The following is a 16,083-nucleotide window of genomic DNA, read 5'->3' as shown; positions in this document are numbered from 1 at the left end:
TTGGTACAAAAATATTGAAAATTAAGAAAATGAGCAAATTTTTCAAGACGAATAAAAAAAATTTACTTTGCGATATTCATCGTAACTTTTAACTAAATCATCTGTTGGCAAAAACCAAAAAGATTTCGTTAGTTTATGAGTTTCCCTCGATCGCAACGACGAGATATTGTTCATTTTATGTTTTTTTTTTTTTCAAATTTTAGAAATAACAAAAGACGAATTTTTTGAATTTTCGATCAAATTGGACGAATTTGATGTTGTAAACTTAATTATAACAAAAAAATGATCAAAATTTAAGAAGGATCGATCAAGTAGTTTTTCAGATACAGTGAACACTGACTTGAAAAAAATTGTTCTGAAAAAAACTCGTTTAAAAAAAAGTTAATTTTTTATACTCACTCGTGCTTTCTGCTAAAATATCTAGAACATCTTTTTACTCCTGCTTTCGACGAACTATGCCTTTTTTTGTTGCATCTGCAGCCATTTTATCCGCTCTAGTAATTCGATTGTTATCTGCCGTGAGTGCATAATGATGAGAACTTATTCTCTTATACACTGTACTTATTCCAATTTCTATGTAAATGCTCACTCACTTATCTCACTGACTCACCTCACTCACTCACTTACCTCATTCACTCATTCACTTCACTAACTCACCTCACTCAATCACTCACTCACTCACCTAACTCACTCACCTCACTCACTCACCTAACTCACTCACTCACTCATTCAACTCATTCACTCATAAATGCCTATTTTGCTCCGATCACTCTGAAATTTTAACTGGATACTCTTGAAGGGTTATACTATCGAACAAAAAACTCAAAATAAAACCCTATCCCCCTTAATGAATGACGTAAGGATCCAATGAAGAAGATGAGATAATTTGTTAAAATCAACAAACCTCGATTGGCTTTCACTCTACGAGTATCGTTGCGAACCTTGATTAAATTAAGTTCACGAAGAAATTGTTAGGTACATAAACTCATCAACGAATGGCACTTTGTTAGTTATGAATGATTTATATTCGTCAGGATTCTCCATCGACGCCATCGAAGATACCAAAAGATAAAAAATACCAATTTCGGAATAGATTATAAAAAAATATAGAAGAGTTCATAAAAATAATACTATATAATATAATAATAATATAGTAAGTTTGGAAAGTTAAAAAACATAATAGAACCAAACTATAATTCAGTGGCTAAATTCTTGCCAGAAGTATGGACTGATTTAATAATTAATATAATCAAGTATATATAAATCAGAGACAATTTATAGGACAAATTACTTGTTATTTCAGACAATGAGAGAACATAGTATTATTTAGAAAAATACAGATGTTCGAATATATATGATATAATGTAACAGATAATATAGGTTTACATATTATGTATAAACAAGACACAGATATTGAGAAAGGAATTGCGATTAAAACATGAAATGGAGCTTTGCCAAATTTTTGTAAATTTACTGATACCTCAAGAACTGCAAAACGAAATCTAATTGAAGATACAGTGCTGTATGGCAGCGAATGTTGAATGTTGAAAAAAAGAGTGCACTAGAAAAATATTCCGGAGAGTAAAATAGTAGAAAATGAGCGACAAAACCGAAAGAACATGAGCAGAATAAAGTGGAGAAAGGCAAAAGATTCTCTCATCTCCCATCTGCTCTTAGATATGCTTCCTTCTAAAGCGATTTATTCGCTCAGCGGACGTCAGGTATCATACTGGCGATTATTTCCTTATTACCTACCACCCGAGAAAGAGATTCATCCAAATATTTCCTTGTATCACTAGATGTAAGTTGTGTTTTCCGTTTGTTAATGATGCCTTATTACATGCGCAAAATGCAATAATTTTAGGGTTTTAATGATTTTTATGATGTATTAATCTTTTCTCATTATTGTAATAATATCTTTTTCTTTTACTGTATTCTTATATATATATATATCGTACTGTATACGATTTGCATTACGCATTGTGTTAATCCAATTAATGCACAATATTCTCCAGTAACACCCGCCTCGAAAGTTTCCAGTTTGTTCTAGTTCAGTACATCACTTCAGTATTCTGATCAGATTCAACTTTATATCGCGCCCACAAAGAATTCAGTCGCACATAAACAAAGTTGGGAAATAATATCATAGAAGATTGCTGGTAATGAAATATTAGAAAACGATAACATCGAGGAAAACTGGGAAAAACTCAAAAATAACAATTAACGCAGCAACAGAATCACTTGGAGAGAGAAAACTATCCAACAATAACATATAAAAAAGATAACCCCATTATTTACAGAAGTGAAGACAAAATGTGAAGTCAAGAAGAAAGGCTTTTTAGAGTACAGAATACTACAAACACAACTACTATAAACGAATCAGAAATGAAACGAATACTTTAGTTAGACAAATAAAAAGGGAACACTGACAGAGCTGCTCAAAACAGATGGAACACGACGTCTACGAAACACAAAAAGAAATATGGAGAATGATCAGAGGACAAAGAAGAAAGATGAACGAGCTAATAAAAACGAAACAAATTTAGAAGGAAACATGGGCAGACTACTTTCGATCCCTATTTGCTATGAGCGACGATAATGAACCACCAACACCAGAAGTGACGACAAACTAAGAAATAAATTTTGAGGAGGAAGACGTAAAGGGAGTGTCATCAAGTGCCTCAGCCTATGGTCCAATGAGCACGTTAATGCGGATCACCCCGCCTTAAATGCCTTTCTATTGGCTAATCGACCTGGAAATTCTTAAAATATTATGAATAAATATTAGTGAATTTCAGGCCACAAGTCCGTTCTTTCTCGGGTCTCCTAGAGTTTCTGACACTCTAGGGCTCTCCTGTCGGGGCTCTGCCGCATTCTACAACCTAAAGAATCTGCGTTTGTTTCTATTTTACTTCATTTGGTGTTTTATTTATTATGTAAGAAATTAAGCTGTATTTATTAAGGCTAGCTAAACATAAACGTCAATAGTCGTATCTAAAACGGATAAAAGCAAGAGATACTTCGCCCATCTACACACGAAGTCCCTTGCAGAGCATACGAGGTAGAGAGACGATGTTAGAAGTCTTTTCTCCCCCGAGACGACAGGAGCATTAAGGAAATTAAAAGACAGAAAATCACCAGGAGAGGACAGAATACCGCACGAACTCCTACAGTACGGAAGATCAGATTTGACCAAACAAACTACTAAAACTAATCCAAAAAATAATAGAACAGAACAGAATTCCTCAAGAATGAAGATCAAGTTTCTTAATAGCTCTTTTCAAAAAGGGAGACAAATCGGACCCGGACAGTTTTATAACACTAGCAAAAGAACAACAAGATTTTAGGTCAGGAAGATCCTGCACCGACGCTATATTTATAATGAAGCAAGTGCAAGAGAAATCATAAGAACATCATCATCAATACAACAAACTGGCATATCTATGTTTCGTGGACCTTAAGAAGGCATTAAACCGAGTCAAATTAAATGACGTTATCCATTTATTTTACGCAAGAGAGATACCTCTGGTAACAATCAAAACGATCGAAAATATCTACCAAAACAACACAATAGAAGTAGAAGAAGAACTAACTGACCCTATTGAAGCTGGCAATGGGATAAGGCAGGGAGATTCCCCGAGTCCTCTATTGTTCGACCTGATTATGGATGAAATAATAAAAAAATTAAGAACTAAAAAAGGATACCAAATGGGAGAAAAACAACTTAAAATAATTTGCTAAGCAAACGACGCAATACTACTCTCCCAAAGTGAAGATGATTTACAACGTATGCTGCACCAATTTAATATAACCGCCAGAAAATTTAACATGTTACTTTCACCAAAAAATACAAAATACATGGTTATAAAAGCAAATTTACGAAGATGTAAATTCGAGCTAGAAGGTCAGATGAAATGAAACAATATGGAGAAATGGAATTACCGGGAAGAAAATGAAAAGCAGAATTTACAAAACAGTCATCAGACCAATACACGACCTGGCACAGAGAGGGCAAAAAGGACGTTAGAAACAGCTGAAATGAAAACGCTTGATGAAAATGAATGGTAAAACACTATGTGACAGAGCTAGAAGTACAGATATACGATGTAGATGCAAGGCGGACAACATCAAGAACTGGTAAGAAATAGAAGAGTAGAATGGAACGATCATATAAGCCGAATGAGGAGTAGTAAAGACGGCAAGAGACGGTTCCCCAATAGGAAGGCCACGAAAACGATGAAACAACGATGGAGACACATTGAAAAACAGAGTCATGTATACATAAAAAGAAGAATATAAAGAAAGCTTGTTTTTGTGTCCAATGCGGCAACAAATTTCTGAAGATCGGTCTCAATCACTATTCATTTTGTAACCCTAGTACGTTATATCGGCCATTCTATGACGTGGCTGACTTATAACTTGTATTCTGCTATCGAGAATTTTATCTTTAGATATCATATAATTACGATTCTTGGTGTTTAACTGTGTTAACTGTGTCTGAAGTGGAAAAAGCCATTTCATCGCTAAAAAACGACAAAACACCAGGTCCCGACAACATACAGGGCGAGATCATAAAACTACTATGCGAAACGGATGACCACTTCCTCGATTTTCTGACAGGCCTTTTTAACACCTTTTACGACAAAGGGGGGATTCCGGAGGAATGGCTTCGATCGACCTTTGTAGCCATACCTAAAACACCAAGTGCAAAACACTGTGATCAACACCGCTTAATAAGCTTGATAAATCACATTACCAAAGTTTTCACCAAAATCATACACAATAGAATATATAACAAATGCGAAGCAAATATATCGGAGTCACAGTTCGGATTCCGAAGCGCATTGGGCACAAGAGAGGCGATCTTCAGTCTGCAAGTTTTAATTCAAAGATGCAGAGACATGCACAAGGACGTCCACTTGTGCTTCATCGACTTCTCCAAGGCGTTTGACAAGGTCAAACATGATAAACTCATGGAAATGCTCAGGAAGATGCATCCACAAGGAATCTACGTTCCTGTATTTGGCTGTATACCATATATTAAAAATTAATTAAAATCCTTTGTAAAAGGTATATACAGTAGACTCCCTCTATAACGAGAACTGAAATGGCACACAAATTACCTCGTTATAAGCCGATCTCGTTATATCAAACAACAGTAATACTGAGCATACATATGAATATGTAGTTTTCTAAAACATTAACTTCCTCTAGTGAAGCCAATCGGAGCAATATAAGATGCTAAATATTGTTTGAATGGTGTTTTTGAAAAAAAGTTCATTAAAATAAAAAATCTGTATTCTGTAAATCTGTATAAAGCGTACTTTCAAGGATAACATAAACTATTGCTTCTGCAATAGAAAGAAGTCTGTCATTTTTGACTGCTTTAAATTCTCCAGTATCATTCTGTCTATAATACCTATTTTCTAAAGATGTGAAACAGTTGTATGCTTCTTAATTTCCGTTTTGTCTTTGGATAAAGTTTCTTATAACGTTTACAGCACTTTCCACATGTTGTCTATTAGCACCTTCTTATTATTAGGTGCGAATGGTCAACCCCATACAATGACACTTGTGAATCATAAATTGTAAATTTCCGAACAAGTTTATTGCGGGCGGCAGTTAAAAAGGGTATTTATATATAGCCACTGCCGGGCCAAAAACGTAAAAAAAACACATTTTTTGATCTTATTTTCTCTCGTTATAACCAAAATTGTCTCGCTATAGAAGGTTATAGTTCAATAGAAATTTCACGGGACATCTAATGTACCTCGTTATAAGCGAAATCTCGTAATAACCGTGTTCGTTATATAAGGAGTATACTGTATTTAAAAACCCAAACGGGCTGTGTTAGACAGAACGTTTTCGGAACTAGAAAATATGTAACCACTTAATTAAAAAGAACATGAAGTTAAAATTTTGACCAAGGTTAAAGAAAAGTGTGGTTAATACTTACTAGGAGTACATGAATGTAGCCACTAAATATATGGGTAAAAACCCGTTAACAAATAATTAGTTACATTTGTTCGACATTATATCTTATAAATACTTATGATGTTAAAGTTACCGTTGGATTAGGTAACATGGCGACATATGACTCCACGTTGAAGTTGCAAGTCCTGAGACGGTGTGTCTACGAGGACTTTATGGAAGCAACTGATTGAAATGACAATGTTGACAAGTTAGGACGGAAGTCGTAACAGAGTAGTCAATATAACTGTATGTGTCTACTTAAGACAAAGATGCATATTGATGGCAAGGATCTGCGCATAATAACCAGTCTCTATTGGAACCAAAGTGCTGAGATAAAGATGGGCAACTTACACAGAGGGAAGATAGATATTAAAAAGGGTGTACGACAGGGATGAGTCCTCTCGCCGATCCTGTTCAATATATACTCTGAACAAATCATCAGACAAGCACTGGGAGAAGTTTCGGAGGGTATCAAAGTAAACGGAGAGGTAATCAATAATATTAGATATGCTGACGACACAGTTATTATCGCAAATGACTGCAACGAGCTTCAAAGACTCATGCAAAGCATACACACAGCAAGTCAAGAATATGGTTTAGAACTCAATACAACCAAAACTAAATGCATGCTCATCAGCAGAACACAACAACCTCCGATGCAATTGACATTAAACAACCGAAAAATAGAACAAGTGGAGACATACACATACCTTGGAACCACAGTCAACACAAAATGGGACCAGTCAACAGAAATAAGATCACGAATTGAAAAAGCGCGAAACGCGTTCAACAATATGAAAAAGTGGTTCACAAGCAAAATGTCAATGGAACTAAAATTAAGACTGGTCAAGTGTTATGTCTTCCCGGTCTTGTTCTATGGAGCAGAGGCATGGACCACAACGGAAGCCACCCTGAAGAAACTAGAATCCTTTGAGCTGTGGATATATCGCCGTATTCTTCGGATATCCTGGACATACCACATCACTAACGTGGAAGTAATGCAGAGAATAGGCAAAAGCAAAGAAATAATCTTCACCGTAAAGAAACGGAAGCTTGAGTACTTCGGACATGTCATGAGGCATACTAAGTACAGGCTGCTACAGTTAATAGTCCAAGGAAGAATCGACAGTAGAAGGGGACCGGGAAGAAGACGACACTCATGGATGCATAACCTGCGACAATGGTTCGGACTAACATCGACCGAACTGTTCAGAGGTGCCGTAAACAAAGTCAAAATAGCCTTGTTAATAGCCAACGTCTGAAACGGATAGAGCAAAGGAAGAAGAAGAAGAAGAAGGTGTTTAACTTCAGCCCATACTCGTTACATGCACTCTCACGTAATCTAGTAGATATCGCACGTCATTGTCGCTACTATTAGGAGAACTGTAATATCTACATATATAGATGTTGTTAATAGGGTTATCTTTGACTTTTATTACAATTGGATTGTCAGTGTGTGTCAGTTCAGTGCAGTTTATTTTTTTGGTTAATGTTTACAGCTTTCTGCTACAGCAATTCTGCTGTATTAACTTTATCAAAAGCCTTCTAAAAGGCATCCCTGTCTAACTCTTTTTCTTATATCAACGGCTTTCAAAAGTTCATAGATCCAATTGAAGATTTTTGACCCAGTGTAAGTTAGCAATCATTCTTGTATCTTTCAGTAGTTGCCAAATTTTATCAAACAACTTCTGGACATCTAGAAAGCACAGAAAAACATCTTCGTTTATGTCTCGGCTTCGTTGTACTAGGAGATGGAGACTGAATAATGTCTCTCTCGTTCCCAGACTATTACTAAATCCAAACTTGCTACTATCTACCTCTTTTTCCAGTTGTTTATGAATTCTACCATGAATGATCCTCAGAAATATTTTGAGTACCTTTCACATTAGGCTGATGCTCCTATGATCTAACCATTCTTTAGCCTGCAGTTTCTGTCACAAAGGAATAGAGGTGGACTATAGCCAATCGTTCGTAATAATGCTGGTACTATATATGCAACTTTGAAGAAACCAGTTGGTATTCTACCCGTTTGAAAAAGTTTTATAACTTCTATCGGTATTTCATCCGAACTCACAACATTTCCTTTTATTGTTGGCTTTAATGACATTTGTCAACTCCTCTATTGTAATTGGAGATATTCTACTGTGTATTGTTTTCATCTTATAAGTATTCAAGTATGTAGCACTGTGCTAGTACAATTATCACCATTGTAGTATACAGAAAAGAGATTAATGGTAATACAATGATAAAACTGATATAAGAATTATGCATGGGAGAGGAAAAAAATAAACGTGTATAAAACTACATTGTATAGATAAGTAGTAAACTATATCACGTCACTTAATATGGTAAGAAGTATCCAGAACTGTTTATATCTATACGTCAAGTGATTTTTTATTAATTTTTTGTAAAAGATACCAAAACAATAAACAACTCATTATTATTAACGTTTCGACAGCTTCCAATATTAAGTCATTATCAAACCATATTTTTGATTAAAAATTATTGTACAATATTTTGTTTAGTACTACATCCAAACATTAAAATTATCAAATTTATTTTCAAAAAAATTTTTTCTGCAAAATTTTTTTTTCACTTATCCGAGACATTCTGTATTACCAAAAACTTGCTATTTTAGCAACTAAACAATATTAATATTAACACGTATTAACATTGACTATTATAAAACGGAAAAACCACTTCTTGTATTTGACGTAAAAAATTAAAAAACAAATATATTCTTCTTCCTGGTTAAACCCAAAAAATTCCAAGCTGGTCATCAAATACTTCGAAATTTGTATATAAACTCCCTGTTTTCCTTTTCATCGACACAAACAAGCAAGAACTACAAGCAAACAGTACTATATAGAAAATTTACAAAATGAAAGGTTACTTTATCTTCGCCATCTTATTGATCCTCACCATCGGCACCGAATTGACTTTCGGTGACTGCCCTTCCGGAAGATTTTCGGGTCCATGCTTTGTCTGGGACAACGAAGCGTGCCGCAGAATATGCAAGGAAGAGGGAAATGGAAGAGTAAGTGGCCATTGCAGTGCTAGTCTGAAATGTTGGTGTGAGGGATGTTAGCCTTACAGATTTTAACGTTGTAATCAAAATGAATATATTCGACATTTTTGGTAAATGTTATGTATTTTTTTAATATAAGTAGTTTTTAGTAAGAATTTGTTTTTAGTTGGTTATTAGTTTTTAGTAAGAAATTATATCTGTAATTAAATAATTAATATATCAGAATGTTGACAAAGTTTGCTTTTTAATATGTCCTTTAGAAATATTATTTTCAGTTTTCGAAAATTGAGATGTCTGTGGGCAACATAGAACACTTAAAAACATGCTATATTCACATACCACCTATTGTCTAACCTGTAACTGTAATACCATCTATTACTTATATTCATTTCAGCTAATTATTGTTGTTTTCTAAATTCATTTTTCATGTTTTTGTAATTATTTATTTCTTGTCTTCTCCTTTCCCCTTTTTTATTTTGTGAAAATGGTTTTTTATCTACATACACCTGCCCCCTTTTTTCGGAAGCCCTTTATTGTAACTGGTCGTATTGCAGCCAATTGGCTTATTGTACATCTTCCATTTGTGTAACCTTCTGGCTAAGATGCCACTGCAGGAGTGCAGGATCACTACACTACGTTCATAAAATTAAACTCACATTTTTTACATACATTTAAAATTAAGAGAATACATTGATTATAGGTTGCTAGTCAAAAAGTGACCGCAAATATTTTTAATTCAATTAATAGTAATTAATTTTTGAACAAAAATGGTATTTCGTTCATTTATTTTTTAAATAAATCACGCTGCTCACGACGGTTTTGCATGTTTTTTATATCAAATTAAAGCTAATTTTTTTTCTTAATATTGATGGCCTTAAAAAAATGGTCGCAAATTAGGGTTGATAGTTGTTAAAAACGCGAGTTATCAAAGATAAAGTAAAATAGAGTTAGTTTAATCAAATAAAAAATGTAGCTAAGACAATTTTGAACATGTTTATTAGAACTTTTTGTGTAAAATAAAATGTGTATCAATTCGACGGTTAAAATGCGATATCTTTTGATCAAAGTGTCGTGTCGACAACAATCGAAAAGCGTTTTAAAGGTGAAGATGCAGCTTTCTTAATCAATTTTTGCATTTTCCCGCAATTAAATTGCAACAAATTTATTTAAAAAATTTTATAAACGCCATTTGGGAAGTTTTTCTATCTTTGACAGATAAAATGTTTATATTTAATGATAAGAGAAAATCGCATTTTTCCCAGTAAAGTGTTAAGAATTAAAAAACAACGCCAAAATTTCTGTAGAAAACCTGTCGGTCTGTTTACTGTGTCCTGAGAAAAACTTATTTCTCTTGACTAGTCGACAAGACGAAAGGTGGCACTCCTTTTTTAATGAAAGACATAAATCGTGATGTAGGTTACACCTATAACGCCAAACGCCATAGTATTATATACGTAGGCAGTCAGATAAGTACTTAGCCCCATTGCCCGATGGCGCATTATCTCAAGAGAAATCTACTATGTATCATGTAATACATTCTCGTAGACGGCTAATGTCAAAATTTCAGCCGAATCGGACTCGCAGTTTTGTTTTGACCGCGTGAGAAAGCGTTCGTATCCGCGGATTTTAGAAAAATGGAAAAAGAGCAATATCGGTTGGTGATTCAATTCTTGTTTTTGCAAGCGAATTCGCGCAGCGAAAGTAAAGAGCGCTTGGATGCTATGTACGGTGACTCTTCACCTTCGATGGCAACCGTCAAAAATTGATTTAACGAGTTCCAACGTGCTCGCACGTCTGTCACAAAAATTCACGATCTCATATTGGCACACCGCCGACTGAAGGTATGCGAGATAGCTGAGACAGTAGCCATCACAAAAGACCGAGTATGTCATATCCTTCGTGAAATTTTGGGCATGAGAAAGCTGTCGGCGCGATGATTACCGCGTTTGCTCACTCCGGACAAGTAACTGTGAGACCACTTCAGAGCAGTGTTTTTAACTATTTAAACGTAATCTAAAGAAGGATAAAACCAAGTTTCTAATATTTACCAACAAACCAAACAATAATGCCCAACTTATTGACGGCCAAAAATTCGGACTTCTCAAAATATCTTAGATCTTTAATAAAATAATAATTTTTTTTGTAAAGGAACTAACACAGAATTGAAATTACACATAACTCATTTATGACAATGAAACATTTTTTTTTGGAATAGAATTTTGAGGGTCAACATAAAAACGCGCATGCCTAGATATTACATATGCAGTGTCCTTCTAGACGATAAAGAGGCAGCCACTCTGACTAAAGCGATGATGAGAATAGCTGAAGTTTTCGCGATGTGGCTTTACAGAAGAGTCCTGAGAATATCTTACGTAGGCAGTCACGATTAAGAACTCTTGTGCAGACTTTCAAAAGAAACAGAACCGTATAATGAACACCTTGGTTGCGTGATGAGAGGAACAAAATACCAGCTTCTACAGAGTCTCATATAGTGAAGGATTTTAGGAAAGCGTAGAATTGGAAGTAGGCGAGTCATGGCTGCGCAATGGCAGAGAGTGGTTTAATTACTCGTCTATCCAGCTTTTTTTGAGCAGCAGTGGAGTTCAAATAATCATGATAATCGCCTTGTTAAGGTAGTGTGTGAGTGCACACTTAATTTTTGATTGTATTTTTCGCTAACAAGGTTATTCTTATAAAGAAAAAATAACTGAAATCGAACGTGTATCGTTTAGACTACATTTTTTTGTGTTTTTCTGCTGTTACAACGGTGTCAACTAATCGTCTAACCATTTCAACTTATTGCAATAATTTTACAATCATTAATCTCAGTAGAGGTAAGTTTTAATTACTTCTTACCGTACATAACTTTCTTATGTACGGTTTTAGCAACTGGTGAGCAAAAAATATATTAAGTTATCATTGGAGAGAAAATTAAACGTCCTTTAAAATGATGTGCCACTTGACCCCTATTTCTATTTAACATTGAAAAGATAACATTCAGCCTTACTAGGTGGTTGAACCTTAAAGGCTAAAACATTCACTGAAAGTATTTCCATTAAAAACACAATTGACCCGTATTTTCAGCGTTTCATGATATTTCCGGGAATGAAGATATTATGGTGGGAAGTTTCCAATTTGGCAACAAAATAGCAAAGACAAATGAACTTACTCAACCAAACATTCTGTTTAGTATAATCATGGACGAAATAATAAGTAAAATGCATAAAATGAAATGATATAAAATTGGAGAAAACGAGTAACTCGCTTTATGACACGAAGTCGATGCAGTGCTAGTAGTGGGCAACGAAAATGATCTGCAACGACTTTTTCAACAAAATCGTTTTCTGCATCAGAAAAGTGCACAGGAAACAACACAAATGTAGATTCTTTGAAGAATCTCTGGAAGACACGCCAAGACAAAAAAAAAGAAATGAAAACTTGTAAGGTCGAAAAAATTGACTTGAAAAAAAAACACATTAACATAATAAAAGAAGGAATAAGAGTGAGAATCGCTCAGAACATGTGCTAACAGAGTTGAAGCGATTATATTAGCACTAAGGGAAGGGAGCAGATGGTAGCGGCCAAAGCTTAGTGGCTAGGAACTGGCTTACCAAGCCGAACGGCCCGCGTTCGATCCCAGCACAGTCTCAAGACATTTTTCAATTTATAATTTAACTGAACCGCCACTTCGGAGGATAAGCCGTCAGTCTCGGCTACGTAAGTAGTCGTTAACACTAAAACCTGCAGCAGAAGGTTACACAAATGGAAGATGTTTAATAAGGAACTGGCTACGGTACTACTGGTTATAACAACGAACGGCTTCCGAAAAAAAGGGAACAGGTGCTAGTAGATAAAACCATTTTCTTAAAATAAAAAAGAAGGACGGAGAAGACAAGAAATAAATAATTACAAAAACACGAAAAGTGAATTTAGATAACAACAACAATTATCTGAAAAGTCAGCAAATTGGATTTATAATAAACAATTCAACTCAAATAAATAACAAATAGTCTTAAGTTATTTTAAATATTGATGTAAATATCTGGAATGGTATGACAATAGTTGGTATGTGAATACTTATAGCATATTTTTAAGTGTTCATCAATTTTCGAAAACTGGAAATAATATTTCTAAAGGACATATTAAAAAGCAAATTTTGTCAACATCGTAATATATTAATTATTTAATTACAGATTTAATAATAACAGTCATAAAAAAAATACAAAACTTTTACCAAAAATATCGAATATCGTCATTTTGATTCCAACGGTAATACTTCTGTAAGGCTAACACCCCTCACACCAACATTTCAGGCTAGCGCTGCAATGGCCACTTACTCTTCCATTTCCCTCTTCCTTGCATATTCTGCGGCAGGCTTCGTTGTCCCATACAAAACATGGACCTGAAAATCTTCCGGAAGGGCAGTCACCGAAAGCCAATTCGGTGCCGATGGTGAGGATCAATAAGATGGCGAAGATGAAGTAACCTTTCATTTTGTAAATCTTCTGAGTACATAGGTAGTCTACTGTTTGCTTTTAGTTCTGGCTTATTTTTGCCAATGAACAGCAAAATAGGCAGTTTATATACAAATGTCGAAGTGTTTGTTGACGATCTAGAAATTTTTGTGGGTTTTACCAGTAAGGGTAAACTATATATTTGTTGTTTTTTTTAAGCGAAATACAAGAAGTGGTTTTTCCGTATTATAAAGCCATTTGATTATTAATTCATGTTTAATTAATTTGTTAATATTAATAATATTTAATAGTTAAAATAGCAAGGATGTGGAAATACAGAATATTTTTATCATTTGAATGTTTTAGTAAACAAAACATGATAATATACAATCATTTTTTATCAAAAATATGGTTTGACAATGATTTACAATTGGGAGGTGTCAAAACATTGATAATATGGAGTTTTTTTATTATATTCGAATTTTTTTGGAAATTAATAAAAAAAAGTCACTAAGACGCCACAGATATAAACATTTCAGGAAAAAACAGTTTTCTTGTGCCATATCTAAGTTAAATATTATGTTTATATGTAATTAAGCCACAATTGATTGTAATGAAAATATAATTTTTTTCCACTGTTTGACGTTTCGATTTCCACTGCGGAAATCATTTTCAAAAGAGAATATTTAACTGTGCGAAAAGTTTAATTAACAAGGTGTTGGTTAAGATAATGATGTCAATTTTATACATTGACTTAATATAATTTTTTGTGGTTCATTTTTATCTCAGTTGAATTGAATATAATCAGAATGATTGAATATATTAATTTCATATTTTTTAACTAATGGACTTTTTAATTTGTCCATTTAATTTCCATTTCTTATACGATCCTCCATAATATTTGCGAAGATATTGAAATTAGAATTTTTGATCGGAATAAAAAATATTTTATATTACAACACGCAGCAAAATCACGGAAAACACTAAATAATTTTACAATTGAAAGGATTGATCACTTGATCATGTGTTGACTTTAAGACACTATATAGGAATGAAGAAAATAGAAATCTTCGAACATTAGTACATTATAGGACAACATTTCAATAGTATTATCTGAAATTTTGCTACAAAAATATTAAGAATTAAGAAAATGATAGCTAATTTTCCAAGGTGAAAAAAAAGTTACTTTGCGGTGCTCATCGTAACGTTTTTTTTTATTTTAGAAATAAAAAAAGACGAATTTGAGAGGATCGATTAAGTAGTTTTTGAGATACAGTGAACAATTTAATGAACCGTCTTGAATAAACAGTGAACCGTCTTGAAAAATTATTTCGAGAAAAACACGTTTAAAAAAAGTAAATTTTTTTTGATACTCACACAGTACCGTCCAATCCAGGCCCATATAGCGACGTGCTTCGTGCTAAAATATCTAGAGCATCTTTTTGCTCCTGCTGTCGACGAACCATGCCTTTTGTTGTTGCATCGGCAACCATTTTATCCGGTCTAGTAATTCGATTGTTATCTGCCGCGAGTGCATAATTATGAGAACTTGACACTGTACTTATTCCAATTTCTATGTGAGAGCTCACTCACCTCACTCACTCATCTCATTCACAAAGTGAATCACTCATCCAACTCACTCACTTCACTCACCTATCTCACTCACTCATCTCATTCACTCATCTAACTCACTCATCTTATTCACTCACCTCACTCACTTAACTCGCTCACTCATAAATGCTTATAACTCAGTCAATTTTGCTCCGATCACTCTGAAATTTTTACTCTTCTTCTTATGGTGCCGTGCACCTATAGTGCGTTGGCGAATTATCTTAAGGTCAGACGTCTGTCTTTTGCGGCATGCAAAAGTTCGCCAGTGTTAGTTACGCCTGTCCAGTTCTTTATATTTCGCAGCCACGACATTTGTTTGCGACCTACTCCTCTCTTGCCCTCAATCTTTCCTTGGATAATTAGTTGAGGGATTGCGTATTTTTCCCCTCTCAGGATGTGGCCCAGGTATCCAATCTTTCGTGCCTTGATCAAGCTGAGCAATTCTCTCTCAGTATTTGCTCTTCTTAGGACTTCCTCGTTTCTCACCCTACCTGTCCATGGTATGCGGAACATTCTTCGCAAGGTCCACATTTCGAAGGCTTCCAACTTGTTAATGGAAGATATTTTCAACGTCCATGTCTCCATGCCGTATAACAATATGGACCATACATAGCACTTAACCATTCTGTAACGGAGATTGAAGGAAAGATTGCGGTTACAAAGTAGCGGTTTAAATTTAAGAAAAGCTTGTCTTGCTTGTTCGGTACGGCATTTTATTTCTTGTTGAGGATCCCATTGGTCATTCACCATCATTCCCAAGTATTTGAATGTTTTCACTTGCTCGATTGGAACATTATCTACGTGCAGTTGTACTTTGAAAAATGCGCCCTTTCTTATTGTCATGCATTTTGTTTTTCCAGCATTTATCTTCAGGCCATATGTTTTTCCTGTGGTGTTTATTTTATTTAGTATCAACTGCATATCATGTTCGTTATCTGTGATTATTGCGGTGTCGTCAGCGTAACGAATGTTATTTATCGGGTACCCGTTGACCTTTATACCACAATCAGTGCCTTC

The 16,083-nt window shown here is 34.5% G+C and overlaps 4 protein-coding genes across 4 annotated transcripts in view; 3 read left to right on the top strand and 1 right to left on the bottom strand.

The window, feature by feature from the left end:
- The window catches only part of Sec31 (COPII coat complex component secretory 31), a 357,018-nt gene that overhangs the window by 104,388 nt on the left and 236,547 nt on the right, over positions 1–16,083 (top strand). The window lies entirely within an intron of this gene.
- The window catches only part of Myo95E (Myosin 95E), a 135,554-nt gene that overhangs the window by 39,093 nt on the left and 80,378 nt on the right, over positions 1–16,083 (top strand). The gene's annotated exons all lie outside the window — the stretch shown is intronic.
- Positions 8,847–9,236, top strand: LOC140439246 (drosomycin-like). Its single transcript, XM_072529044.1, has one exon. It carries the CDS (start codon positions 8,855–8,857, stop codon positions 9,059–9,061), a length of 207 nt encoding a protein of 68 aa, XP_072385145.1. The 5' UTR covers positions 8,847–8,854; the 3' UTR covers positions 9,062–9,236.
- Positions 13,162–13,565, bottom strand: LOC140439238 (drosomycin-like). The gene has a single exon (XM_072529030.1). The coding sequence runs from the start codon at positions 13,492–13,494 to the stop codon at positions 13,288–13,290; it is 207 nt and encodes a 68-aa protein (XP_072385131.1). The 5' UTR covers positions 13,495–13,565; the 3' UTR covers positions 13,162–13,287.

Source organism: Diabrotica undecimpunctata, chromosome 1, assembly GCF_040954645.1.
Source record: "Diabrotica undecimpunctata isolate CICGRU chromosome 1, icDiaUnde3, whole genome shotgun sequence".
Classification (NCBI taxonomy): domain Eukaryota; kingdom Metazoa; phylum Arthropoda; class Insecta; order Coleoptera; family Chrysomelidae; genus Diabrotica; species Diabrotica undecimpunctata.
Note: the sequence above shows the minus strand (reverse complement) of the source record. Positions and strands in the feature narration are given on the sequence as shown.